The 14442-nt window shown below is 38.6% G+C and overlaps 1 protein-coding gene across 1 annotated transcript in view; it reads right to left on the bottom strand.

Annotated features, from left to right (window-relative positions):
- PSME4 (proteasome activator subunit 4) overlaps positions 1-14442 on the bottom strand; it is a 118781-nt gene that overhangs the window by 46737 nt on the left and 57602 nt on the right. Inside the window, exons 21-27 of the mRNA XM_060187649.1 lie at positions 11524-11579; positions 8222-8278; positions 7423-7478; positions 7238-7336; positions 3368-3430; positions 3158-3253; positions 1263-1394 (exon numbers count right to left, since the gene is read on the bottom strand). Coding sequence (XP_060043632.1) covers positions 1263-1394; positions 3158-3253; positions 3368-3430; positions 7238-7336; positions 7423-7478; positions 8222-8278; positions 11524-11579 — 559 coding nt within the window. The remainder of the gene's footprint in view (positions 1-1262; positions 1395-3157; positions 3254-3367; positions 3431-7237; positions 7337-7422; positions 7479-8221; positions 8279-11523; positions 11580-14442) is intronic.

Below are 14442 nucleotides of genomic sequence, written 5' to 3'. Positions count from 1 at the left end.
AGGCATATGTACACAAGCTACAGTTTGTTCTACTTATCTTACAAGCTAACTTCAAGGAACATGCTTATTAGTAACTCTCCAGAAAGCAGCCAACAATGAAGATTGATTCTTCCTTGATTGTGTAATATCTCTACTTTTCTTGGCATCATTCTACGCTTTCACTTTTCGGTGGGTTCTTATTCTTGATTTTTAAAAAATTTTTACTTATAAAATGAAAATATTGACAAGGCCATAGGATAAGAGGGGTACAACTCTACATAATTCCTATCACCAGAACTCTGTATCCCATCTCCTCCCCTGATAGCTTTCCTATTCTTTATCCCTTTGGGAGTATGGATCCAGGGTCATTATGGGGTGCAGAAGGTGGGAGGTCTGGCTTCTGTAATTAGTTCCCCTATTCTTGAATTTCTAATAGAGCTTTCTCAACATTTGTTCTCAGGTCCTTTCTTATAGTCTCCATTAGTTCTGCCCAAAGAATGTCAATCACCAACAGACAATGAAACGGTATCCAAAATGGTACTTCAGACTCGGAAATCCATCTCCCTACTTGACGTTGTCTCTAACTTATCTGTCCTCTCTGGTGTACCTAACCAAAAGTAGTACAAAGCAAAAGTCTGTTAATTTGTGCCTCCTCTTTTCAGTCCCCTCACATTCAACCAAGTTTATCATTTCCCCACCCAGAACACACTGACTGAATCTATTTCTTTCCATCTGATGATATAAGCAATTATATTTCACTTACAATTTACCATATCCCTACGGGGTACAATATTGTCCTTATCTTGTATTATTCCCCTTCTCTTATCATACAAGTTTTCACTCCATTGTTCAAACTTGACATGATTCTTCTGGTCTCAAGGCCTTCACTCACTCTGACTACACCACCCTAAACCTTTTGGTTTACCTCCCTCTCCTATATGCCAGTCCACAGGCATCCAGAGGCACACAAGTCAAATTGTATCCTTCATTTCTCCATCGTAAAACTACTAACAAGCATAGAAAAATAAGTAAATAATAAGGGAGGAAAAAGACTATCTATGCCTGTTGTAAAGGTGAAATAGCTGAGCTATCTTTTTTTTAACATATATAAATAATAAAATGGATGGTGACTGATAGACAAGTGGTAAAGAAATTGTAACAAAATGTTAAATATAAAATTGAAATAGTAAACATGTGAATTTGTTTACTGTAGAGTTCCTTTCAACTTTTTTTTTCAATCTATCTGGTGATCTTTCCGGGAAAACTAAACAAAAACTCTGTACCTTGAATTGCTGCTGTGTGACATCTTGTCTATCTGGTCTTAAGAACTCCAAAACCAAGGGGATGATATCTCTGCAACAGAAGTTATATGCTCCCAAGGCAGCAAAAAACGTTTGCTGAGCCTTATTTCTGACCTGAAGAAAATGTGAATAGAGCACCAATTAATTTAATGGTAGATAATCTAGACAACATTTCTAAATGAGTTATCAAATGTTTGCTTCAAAATAACATTATTTCTTAGTACTTTTATTTATTATTGAACAGAGAAAGAGAAATTAGGGTGGGGTAGATAGCATAATGGTTATTCAAGGAGACACTCATGCCTGAAGCTCTGAAGTTCCAGGTTCAATTCCCCGCACCATAAACCAAAGCAGAGCAATGCTCTGGTTAGAGAGAGAAAGAGAGAAAAACTGAATTCACCACTTGAGAAGCTTTCCTCCTGTAGGTGGGGACAAGAGGCTTAAACCTGGGTCCTTGCACACTATAATGTATGCACTTAATGAGGTACGCCACCACCTAGCCCCCTTCAAAATAAAATCAGGATCACTCAATTTTTTTCTAAATAAAAATTTACTTATTAATGAGAAAGATAGAAGAAGAAAGAACCAGACATGTGCTGCCAGGGATAGAATTCAGGACCTCACACTTGTGAGCCCAGTGCTTTATCCACTGCACCATCTCCTGGACCACAAATTTTTCTGTTTCTGTTTTTTTTTTTTAAATATTTATTTTATTTATTTATTCCCTTTTGTTGCCCTTGTTGTTTTATTGTTGTAGTTATTATTGTTGTTGTCGTTGTTGGATAGGACAGAGAGAAATGGAGAGAGGAGGGGAAGACAGGAGGAGAGAAAGATAGACACCTGTAGACCTGCTTCACCGCCTGTGAAGCGACTCCCCTGCAGGTGGGGAGCCAGGGTTCGAACCGGGATCCTTATGCCGGTCCTTGTGCTTTGCGCCACCTGCGCTTAACCCGCTGCACTACAGCCCGACTCCCTCTGTTTGTTTTTATCAGAGCACTGCTCAGCTATAGTTTATGGTGGTACAGGGGGTTGAACCTAGGACTTTGGAGCCTCAGACATGAGTCTCTCTCTCTCTTTTTTATATTTATTTATTTATTCTCCCTTTTGTTGCCCTTGTTGTTTTTTATTGTTGCTGTAGTTATTGTTGTTGTTACTGATATTGTTGTTGGATAGGAAAGAGAGAAATGGAGAGAGGAGGGGAAGACAGAGAGTGAGAGAGAAAGATAAACACCTACAGACCCGCTTCACTGCCTGTGAAGTGACGCCCCTGTAGGTGGGGAGCCGGGGGCTTAAACCGGAGCTTTATGCCAAAGAGTCTCTTTGTATAACCATTATGCTATCTACCCCTGCCTGATTATAATCACTTAGATGTTGCTCCCCCCACCCCAAACCAAAAAAATCAAAGCACAGACCTTAACAAAAATGACCTAGGGAAAAGCATATAACCACCAACTGCATTTATGGTTCAGGTTATATTGTTTTATATCTTTTTGATAAGGAGAAACTGAATGGACCCAATGCCTTACTATGTCAATGTGAATATTAAATATAGTCCAAACTGGGGGAAAAAATTCAGTATAAATTTATAATCCACAAACTAGTGAGATAGTAATGAATAACATCTGATATAATAAAAGCAACACATTGTACACAATTCCAACTTTTTTTTTTATAAATATTTATTTTTCCTTTTGTTGCCCTTGTTGATAATTCCAACCTTTTTGGAACAACACTGGGGCCCAATGCATGCCAGAGTTCACTGCTCTGCACTACTTTTTCAGACACAGAGACAGACAGTTAAGTTACTATAATTTGTTAATCTGGTGGTATTCAAACAGCTAAGTAGGAGGGAGGCAGAGAGTCTGGACTAACCTTACCTGACTGTATGAACTTGTAGATAAACGTAGAAGATCTCTGATCATATCTTGATGTACTTTTTTGTATTCACAGCCCTCAACAGTTAGCGTTCGTAGCTACAGAAGAAAAGTAATCAAATATCTTGTTTAATTATACAACAATGCAATTAAATATTTATCCAGAAAAAAAATCACTTACGAAAGTCATAGTGATTTTAAAAAGATATTTACCTCATGCTGCAACATTACTCTGTCTATCAAAAGTGCTCTGATATGTTGCTTTTTCCCATGGAGCTGAAAAGCAAACAGTACATATTCAGTATTTCCCCTTAAGTAACCTCAACAACAGCTTTCTCTAAATTCCTTAATGCAACACAGGTTCAAAGAACATCCATACTGGATAGTAGAGAAAATTCATTTACTCTAAAGTCATCTGATTCATATGAAAATGGTATTTAAATGTTATGGCTAACAGAAATAGAGCCACTAAATCACTTGTTCAACATGCTCCCCTTGCCCTTTCCTTTGCTTTTTTCCCCCTTAAATAGAGAGATATAGGGGGAAGGGAGGGAGGGAAGGATGGAGGGAGGGAGAGAGAGAGAGTGTGAGAGAGAGATGCATGAATGCTTCTGTGTGGTGGGGGTCAGGCTTCAACCCAGATCACACAATGGCACAGCAGCACACTACCTATATGAACTATTTTGACAGCCCCAGCACCCCACTTTCTAATAGCTTATAGGTGGTCTATTTATAGGAAGATAATGGAACTGGCTCTTAATCAGGTGAACAGGAAAAAACAAAAGCATTCTACTAAAAAATGGCTTGGCTCTGTGATATTTATAAATAGCCTTTCTGAGTAACAGTGTGTTTACTACAGAATATAGTACTTTATACACCTAAAATTATTATTTAAAAATGGTTTTAATATTTTTTATTTATATTTATTCTTATTATTGGATAGAGAGAAATTGAGATGGGAGGGGGAGACAGAAGGAAAGAGACAGAGAGACACCTGCAACACTGCTTTACCACTCATGAAGCTTTCCCCCTGCATGTGGGGATCAGGGGCTTGAACCTACTGCACTACTATCAGGACCCCCCTCCCCCCAGTCATGCTTGTGTGTCCTCCTGTGGCTTTGCGCCATTCCTTCTGTTAAACAAATATAGCTGACTTGGTGCCACTAGAGATGAAGGGGTGAACAGATTCCTGTCTGTGGCCGGGAGGTGGTAGCACCCTGTTGGGTATTGTACATAGACATATGAGGAGGAATAATAAATCATCAATATTAATTTATAGGATATTACTTTAGTGGGTGTGGTAATTTTTAAAATTTATTATTATTTATTATTATTTTTAAAATTTATTATTTTAAAAAATTAATGATTTAATATTGATTTATAAGATTACAGTTCTACAACATTCTCACCACCAGAGTTCTGAGTCCTCATTCCCTCCACTGGAAAATGTAGTCGCTCTCCCAAGGTCACAGGTATCAGCTGACTTTATATCTATCATTATCTACGTATCTTTTTTTTTTTAATTTTTTTTAATATTTATTTATTTTTCCTTTTTGTTGCCCTTATTGTTTAACATTGTTGTGGTTATTGATGTCATCATTGTTGTTGGCTAGGACAGTGAGAAATGGAGAGAGGAGGGGAAGACAGGGGGAGAGCAGACCTGCTTCACCGCCTGTGAAGCGACTCCCTTGCAGGTGGGGAGCCGGGGGCTCGAACCGGGATCCTTATGCCGGTCCTTGCGTTTTGCGCCATGTGCGCTTAACCCGCTGCGCTACCACCCGACTCCCTACATATCTTTTTTTTTTTTCACCAGTTTTTCTACGATCCTGTCTGCCTTCAATGTGATTATTTTTTATTTTTATATTTATTTATTTTAAAATTTTTTCCCCTTTTGTTGCCCTTGTTTATCGTCGTTGTTATTGCTATTACTGTCATTGTTGTTGGGTAGGACAGAGAGAAATGGAGAAAGGATGGGAAAAGAGAGAGGAGGAAAGATAGACATACCTACAGACCTGCTTCACTGCCTGTGAAGTGACTGAAGTGACCCCCCCACCCCCGCAGGTGGGGAGCCGGGGCTCGAACCAGGATCCTTAGGCCAGTCCTTGTGCTTTGTGCCACGTGCGCTTAACCCGCTGCGCCACTGCCAGCTCCCATGATAATATTTTAAAGGAATATGAAACCCTTTCCAAATTCTCATTCTAATGAAGTCATCTCTTTTTAGTTACTGAAGTCTAAATTACTTCAAAGAAAGATGAGCAATGGGGTGGGGGATAGATAGCATAATGATTATGCAAAGAGATCTCATGCCTGAGGCTTCAAAGTCCTAGGTTCAATCTCCTGCACCACCATAAGCTAGAGCTGAGCTGAGCAGTGCTTTGCTTAAAAAAAAAAAAAAAAAAAAAAAAAAGGAAGGAAGGAAGGAAGGAAGGAAGGAAAGAAATGTGAATAATTTGAACTTATAAACCAATATTCTTTGTAATTCCTTTTTACTTTTCAAGGGTTAAACTGCTTCTCCTGTAAATATGTGTTTTATATGTGTAGTTTGGGTCATAACCTTTCGTCATGAGTGCTTTCAGTGCTATGTGTAGTAGGAGACTATATGAACAAATCAACCTAGTAAACAAGAATATGCTAGAAAAGAAGTATCAGTTTTTGTTCTGAAGATTCTGAAACTGTTTAGGCATTCCATGGTTCAAAATGGCAAGAATGATGATAGTTAAATGCCAATCAGCTGGGGCTAGGAGGTGACACACCTGCTTGAGTGCACAATTTACAATGTATAAGGACCCAGGTTCAAGTCCCTGGCGGGGGGACGGGGGAACTTCTCAAGCAGTAAAGTAGGGCTGCAGGTGTCTCTCTCCTTCTTTGTCTCCCCCATAACTCTCAAATTTATGCCTGTCTCTATTAAATAAGTTAAAAAAATTTAATGCCAATAAACTATTTTCTTTTTTTTTTATTTATTTATACAAAACAAACTTGGGAGGTGATGGTAGTAGAGATGCGTCTTGCAACCTTATGTGAAAACACTTGATTATAGTTATCAATATTGCCACCATCCCAGTATATTTTCCTAAAGTCTGCTCGCTACAAATTGTCTGGACTGATGTCATCAGTAAGTGATAAAATCAGAACTGACTTTAGTAGTGTGCTACTTTGCTATCCATATAAGAAGCTTTGAGCCCAATACCCACTGCGATGAAGGAAGCTTAGGTGCTGTATCTTTCCATCTAAGAAAATCTGGAGCAGTGCAGCCCCAGTAATGACCAAAAACAAAAATACATAAACTTTTTATATTCAAGTTCAGCAAGAGATTCCTATTATGACTAACGTAGGTCCTATTTCTTTTTTTTTTTTTTTTTCCTCCAGGGTTATTGCTGGGCTCGGTGCCTGCACCATGAATCCACCGCTCCTGGAGGCCATTTTTCCCCCCTTTTTGTTGCCCTAGTTGTTGCAGCCTCGTTGCAGTTATTATTGCCATCGTTGATGTTGCTTTGTTGTTGGATAGGACAGAGAGAAATGGGGAGAGGAGGGGAAGACAGAGAGAGGGGGAGAGAAAGATAGACACCTGCAGACCTGCTTCACCGCCTGTGAAGCGACTCCCCTGCAGGTGGGGAGCCGGGGGCTCGAACCGGGATCCTTACGCCGGTCCCTGCGCTTTGCGCCACGTGCGCTTAACCCACTGCGCCACCGCCCGACCCCCCGTAGGTCCTATTTCTTTTGTGCTCCCAGAGAAGCTAGCATTTACTACTTCCAGGAGCAGAAATGCAACATAAAGTGTATACTAATCCCTATGAACAAATTCGTATCTTTTACTTCCTCAAGTTCTTATAAGGCAGCCTGAATGCTGTGTCCATATGCAATATCCCACAGGGAAGACAGAAGCCACCATGGGAAATGACATAAGAGGTCATATAGGAGAACTGTTATCCCCTCTGTGTCATGGTAAGATATTAAAAAAACAAACAAAAAACCCTACTATTTCTGTTTATAAAAAAATTTTCCTCTATGTGCTGAGTAAACTTTAAATCATGGAAGATAGTCTTTAAACAAAATTAATTTGGAGCTTTTGGTGAAAATACTGACCCGGTTTTCCATTGATTTCTTTACTAGATTAAAGCTTTTCCAACGGGAGTCAAATTCATGTTTGTGTGATCCTTGGAATTGCAAAAGGTCTCCAATAATCTGTGTCAAAAAATTCATATATTACATTTACAATCATCAAATTCAGCTGCATTAATAACTATGCAACAATTAAATGGCCCTTGTACCTTAATGATAAGAAACAATGACTTGGTATCATCTTCTGAATTATTAAGTATATGATCTACAATGAGAAGAAAAGAATTTTAGTTAAAATATCTTGAATTACTTAGGACCCCTGATATCTTATAAAAATCATTTTTAAAAAAGGAGAGGGGGAGAATAATGGTTATGCAAAGATTGTAATCAGAAGCACCAAAGGTGATGCCCAACATCACCACAAGACAAAGCTGAACATGCTCTGGTCACAAACCAACAAGGGCTGGGCAGTGGTGCACGTAGTTCACATATTACTAAGCACAAGGACTGAGGTTCAAGTCCCCAATACCCAACAGCAGAAGGAAAATTTCATGAGGGAAACAGGTTTGTGGTGTGGTAGGTAAAGCAGTGGACTCTCAAGTGTGAGGTCCGGAGTTAAATACCTGGTACCATATAAGCCAGAGTTTAGCTCTGGTTCTCTTCCTCTTGTTCTCATTAATAAACAAATAAACCATTAAAAATAAACAAATGGGCCTGGGGAAATATCATAATGGCTTTGCAAAAGACTTTTCTATGCCTGAGACTCTGAAGTCCCAGGTTCAATCCCCAGCACCACCATAAGCCAGAGCTGAGTAGTGCTTTGCTCTTGGTCTTTCTCTTACTCTATCTCATTAAAATAAATTAAACTTTAAAATAATACAAAAAGAAAAAAATACATGGTCTCAGTATTTAAAAATGAAAATGTTAAATAAAAGCATATATGCTAGGAAATAAAATCCCCAAGTAATTATTGGTAAGGATAAAAGTCAAATGCATATATGTACTTACTAAGAAGTCTCCTTATGACCTTAGCAATTGTTTCTCGATGGTTCTCTCTGGATAGATCTATGTGTATAAAAAAGGTGTTTTTTTAAAAATATTTTCTATAAACAACAAAGGTTCCTCAAACTACTGAGGTTTATATCAGTCATTTATGCCAAGAAAGGATAAACTACTGAAGTACGTCTTCATGTATAATAGCTGAATACAGTAAGGCATAAAACACAATAGCTTTCCAACTTTATAATTACAATGAGCTGATTATAAAACTTCAAAGAGGAGTGAGGAAGAAGTCATTGTTCCCTACCCTTCAGAAGCTCTATTCACATATTCACAAACTACAGATCATAAATTCTCTAGTTAGTTATCGTGACCCAAAGTAAGGAAACGAGAATTACATAGTTACAATCAAAATAATAACAAATGCCAAAGTCTGCTACATTCTTATTAATTTTAGATCCAGAAATTAAATCAACACAAACACTTGTTGATAGAAAGATATCGAGCACACAAAGGTTACAAGAGTCACATCAAGCACGAGTTCCCAAACAACTTTAAATACAAATGGACACCAGAATACATGAAAACCTGCCTGTGTGCATAGGAAGCACACACATACTTAGTTACTTTTTTTTGGTTGTTGCCAGAGTTTGACTGAGCTTACACATAACAGAGATAGAGACAAAGAGCGAGACCAAGACCACAGCACTGAAGTCAGGCTCAAGCTGCAGTCAAGAACATGACAAAGTAAGAACACTAACCAGGTGACCTATTTTGCAGCACGACTGGCCCTTGTTTATAAAATAAATAGAATGTTCCCAGATGTGACCATGGACTGTGAGTTCAGACTGACAAGGACCCAAGAGGTCACACAGGATCCTGTGCTAAATAGGAATATATAAAGGTCTTAGCTCAGATCAATGGGTAAATAATGATATTTATATACTTTCCTCAAGTTTCAGAGCTGCTCTCTGCCCTACTCCAGCTTTCTAGCCCTATTCTCAACTTTGACACCATCTTCCCAGACAATATTTTTAGTTCACCTGCATGTTAACTATCAGGCTCAGGCAAAAATTACTAAAGTCATGGGCTCCTAGGAACATACCTAAAAGGCTCCCTCGCTTCTTCCCACATGAAGACCCCTATTTTCATCTGCTCTATTCCTACCTTTGGATTCCTATTTATTAAACAATTTGTCCTGCTTTATATTGTACTGCCTTTCAGCCAAGAAGATGCAGATGCTACTGTAATTCCATCCTTACTTCCCTAGACAGACGACCTCACCAATGTGTCCCAAATTCTCACCTCTCCAGAGCCCTATTCTATTAGAGAAAGATAGCAATAGGCTGGGGGTATGAATCTACCTGCCAATGTCCATATTCACTGGAGAAGCAACTACAGAAACCAGACTTCCACCTTCTACATCCCATAAAGAACTTTTCTCCATACTCCCAGAGGGATAAAGAACAGGGAAATTTCTAATGAAGGGGATGGGACACAGAATTCTGGTGGTGGGAACTGTATGAAATTGTAATATATAACCTTGTTAATCATTATTAAATCACTAATAAATTTTTTAAATAAATAAATGTCCAGTTTTTCCAGTAAAAGTAAAGATCTAAGACAGCAGGAACTCCCACTTCCTCCAGAAAGCCCGTATTTCACCCAGTTCTGGAACCTCTAGGGTAGGGCTCACTTTCCTGCATGCTTCTCTCAGTTCATACCAACTGATACTGAATCTGCTGATCCCAACCTAATCAATGCAATGAGAACCACCTCAGTATGCTTCACTTTGGACTGTGTCCAGAGACATCAGGCATGGAATGTCAATCCTTCAGCCTTATTACTGGGTCACCAGGTATCAGATGCTACCATGATGCCAATTGGACTTCCCTGGGCAGAAAACCTCACCAATGTGTCCTGGAGCCCTGCTTCTCCAGAGCTCTGCCCCACTAGGGACAAAGACAGGCTGGGAGTATGGATTGACCTGTCAACGCTCATGTTCAGTTGGGGAAGCAATTCCAGAAGCCAGACCTTCCACCTTCTGCACCCCATAATGACCTTGAGTTCATGATCCCAGAGAGATAAAGAGTAGGAAAGCTATCAGGGGAAGAAATGGGATATGGAGTTCTGGTGGTGAGAATTGTGTGGAATTATACCCCTCTTATCCTATGGTCTTGTCAGTGTTTCCATTTTATAAATAAAAATTAAAAAGAATAAAAAGAAATAAAGATAACTGTGCCACTAAGTGAGCTATTTGCACTTGGACAGCATGCTGTTTGACTCTGTACATGACCCAAGTTTGAGCCAGCCCCCACTGTACTAAAGGAAGCGTCAGTGCTATGCTGTCTCTATCTGTGTGTGTGTGGGGGTACAGGACACCCACACACAAAGTCAGGAGAATTTTAAGTGCAGAATTATTCCAATTTAGGGTTTTGTTTTTTTTTTAGAGTAACTGATAATAGTCTACACAAATTTACTTAGATTAGGATTCACATACTACATTCTTGGCTTATGTTTATACTAAGATATTGCATAACAAAATAAGTAAAGAGATGAAACATGATTTCACTTATATGCAGAATCTAGAGAACTTATACACATGAACTTACAAAAACAAATAAAAAACAGAAACAAGCAAACTGCTTCTTCATTTTATTTTATTTTATTTTATTTTATTTTATTTTATTTTATTTTATTTTATTTTTTGCTTCCAGGGCTATTGCTGGGACTCGGTGCCTGCACTACAAATCCACTGCTCCTGGAGGCTGTTTTTTCCCTTTTGTTGTTGCCCTTGTTGTTTATCATTGTTGTTATTATTACTGTTGTTATTGCTGTCGTTGTTGTTGGATAGGACAGAGAAATGGAGAGAGGATGGGGAAGACAGAGAGGGGGAGAGAAAGGCAGACACCTGCAGACTTGCTTCACTTGACACCCCCCCCACCCGGTGGGGAGCCAGGGGCTCAAACTGGGATCTGTATGCCAATCCTTGAGCTGTGCGCCATATGTGCTTAACCTGCTGCACTACCACCCGGCCCCAGAAGCAAACTGTTTCTAAGAGTTGGGAGGATGAGATCACAGAACTTTGGTGGTGGGTGTGGTGTGGAAGTATCAATTGTAATCTTATGATCTTGTGACCCAGTAGTAATCAGAAACTTTTAATTAAGCAAAAACAAACAAAAACTAGAAAAAAAATACAGTGGGGATACAGCAGTGGCAGGTGTGATATGGAACTACTCCCTGTAATCCTATGATCTTGTAACCCCACTATAATCACAAATAAAAGGTTTTTTAAAAAAGGATTCACATACCATATTCAAGTCCAGTATATAATTTTGTCTCATCCAAGGAAACCATAGTGGGTACCCTGTATAAAAACAAGAGTGTTTACTTATTAAGAGTATCAATAAGAAGGATTAATGGGGAAATTTTCATTGCTAGAATGATCAAATCAAAACAAAGATGATGCTCTTTTAAAAACAGATTACTCGTCTTCGATTTTTATTCTACCTTCAGAATATTAACACTATTTGTTTCAGTACAGACAAATATTATTCATCTTAAAGAAAACGTTAACCAAACTTAATGACTGAGAGGGGGAAGTCCACTGAATTTTGAACATAATAAGCATAATACTAACATTCAATAGTCAGTGTAAAAGCTTAAGTCTGATGATAAATATGTATATATGTACAGCCCCAAAAGTCAACTGTATATACTAAAAAAAAGATTAATGCTAAATGCCAAAGACTCATATCTAAACTTGACTATGGAACATAAATAGACAAGCTTCTTTAGTCATTATCCTTCCTCTTAAAGTCAGCCAAAATGATCTCTCCTAAAGACCTGCAGTAAAATGTCACTACTTCTCTGAGGGAGATCATATGTAAAAAACACTGCATTTCCTAATTAAATATTTGTCAGAGAGAATTATGTTACCAGACTCAGACCCAGCTAGTTACAAATCACTTTTTTATTTTAGGTATGCAAGAACAGATGTTTTTACAGGGGAATACGAACCTTTACATCAGAAACAGAAAGATTTTGTTAAGTGAAAATATACTTTAAATCTCAACATTTTATTTCAAAATATCATTTAACAAATTTTTATAAAACAAAGTAATATTTCTAAGAGCCAGAAGAAAGCCACAAATGCTAAGGAACCATGGCCCAGAATATCCAACACAGAGCTAATTAGTAATAAGTAGAAATTTCATGGTTTTTCCTCATAAACTACGCAGCTGTAATGAAGAAAACAGTTTTAAAATTAACATGTGGGGAAGAGATTGCACTGTGGTAGGCCACAGGACTTGCATCAAGAGTTAACAGGTTTAATTATCCAGAGCTGAGTGGTGATCTCTCTGGTCAAAGTAATAAAAAAAAAGGGGGGGGGGAATGATGACATATAGTTCACCAGGTGGGCACATACCTGTGTGTGTGCACAGCCCAGGGTTTGGCCCTAGCACAGTATGTGAGGTCCCACCACGGTGAGGGAAGTTCTGGTACCTTTCCCTCAGTTTTACTCTAGGAGTGGGGAATCATTTTTCTTTCAAGGGCCATTTGAATATGTGTATCATCACTTACACACCATACAAAATTACCAAATTAAAAATTTGAGCTCCTACTGTTGCTCTAAAAGTTGAAGATTCATTTACCTTGGCAGAGGCAGACCAAGTGATTATCAGTCATGAGCTAAACATTCCCCACTGCTGTTCTATCTAAAAAGGGAAAAATGTGGCCCAAGAGTGGTGAAACTGTTTATGCACAAGGCCCTGGACAGAGATGCACATGCACGTACATGCAAGCACACACACACACACACACACACACACACACAGTATGGGATAGCCAGATAGATAGGTCACTCGGTATAAGGCCTTGTGCTGAATCTAGGTTCAAGTCCTGGCACCACATGGGAGGTAAAATTGTACCAGAGGATCCCCTGCACTGCCATAGGCCAGAGCTGAGCAGTGCTCTGGTATAAGAAAAAAAAGTTGTACCAGTGCAACTGTGATGCTGCCCACTTTGTCTACCTGAATGACAAAGTGGCCTGAATGGGGAGTTATTTCACATGCACAAGGCCCACGCTCTGGGGAGCAGGGGGAAGAAATAATTAAATAAATAAAAATCAACATATACACATTTGTACCATATTTTATAAGTTGAATTAAGTGAATTATTTCATTTTAATGCTGTCATCTACCTGTTGGATGATTGTCAGTTGTTAACTACTCTCCTCTGCCGTTACCTAGTGCCTAGGAGGACAATAATGACCCTTTCAAGTTGTAAAACCATGCAGATAGAATCATTTCTTTAAACAAATTTTTTTTTCACTAGCTTATTTGAAAAGCTGACTAATGTTACAATAATAAAAAATTCTGGGGCCAGTACATAGCTCGCCCTATGAAACTAACACTTTATATAAAAAGAGAGCATGTGGTGAGGACCCAGGTTTGAGTACTGGCACCACACTGGAGCACCAGAACAGCACCAGGGGAAATTCCAGAGGTTGGTGTCTCTCCTCTCTATCTGAAATAAAAGGAATGAGGAAGTCTACCAGGGGTAGTGAAACACAAACACACACCACACCACACCCCAGTAGAATCTGGGGATAAGCTCGTCACCAGAAACCACATGAGTACATATCCCCTCTCTGCTGTTATCAGTGTAAGCAGTTTCCTAAAGAAGGGATACAATCTAACCTTACAATCTGTACTTACTATGAAATTAATACCCAATCAAGAATATATTTTAATTATGTCCTAAAATTACTCTTAAAACAATATAAAATCAATTTCTCCAGTTCAGAATCTCTATTCTGAACAATTTTTTGCTGTATCAAAAGAAGAGTATGTGAAATATTTTTCTTGTGTTCATATTTGACTATTACCAATAATCACCTTATAATCCATATTTTTAACATTTTATCTAAGCCCGGGAGGTGGTGAAGTATATCAACTGTTGGACTCTCAAGCACAAGTTCCTGAGTTCAATCCCTGGCATCACACAGGCCAGAGAGATGTTCTGTTTTCTCTTTCTCCTTCTCTCAAATAAATCTTTACAAATTATTTTTTTGCCTCAAAGTCCTAATGCTACTTTCAAATTCCATGTCAATTTGAACTGTTTCCTATCTGAAATCTTGAAGCACAGTAACACTGATCCTAGTTAAAAATGTATGGCCATGAATGGCATTTAAAAACATTACTGCATTTAAATAAAAGTGGCTTCAA

This window comes from Erinaceus europaeus, chromosome 3 (genome assembly GCF_950295315.1).
Source record: "Erinaceus europaeus chromosome 3, mEriEur2.1, whole genome shotgun sequence".
Taxonomy (NCBI): domain Eukaryota; kingdom Metazoa; phylum Chordata; class Mammalia; order Eulipotyphla; family Erinaceidae; genus Erinaceus; species Erinaceus europaeus.
Note: the sequence above shows the minus strand (reverse complement) of the source record. Positions and strands in the feature narration are given on the sequence as shown.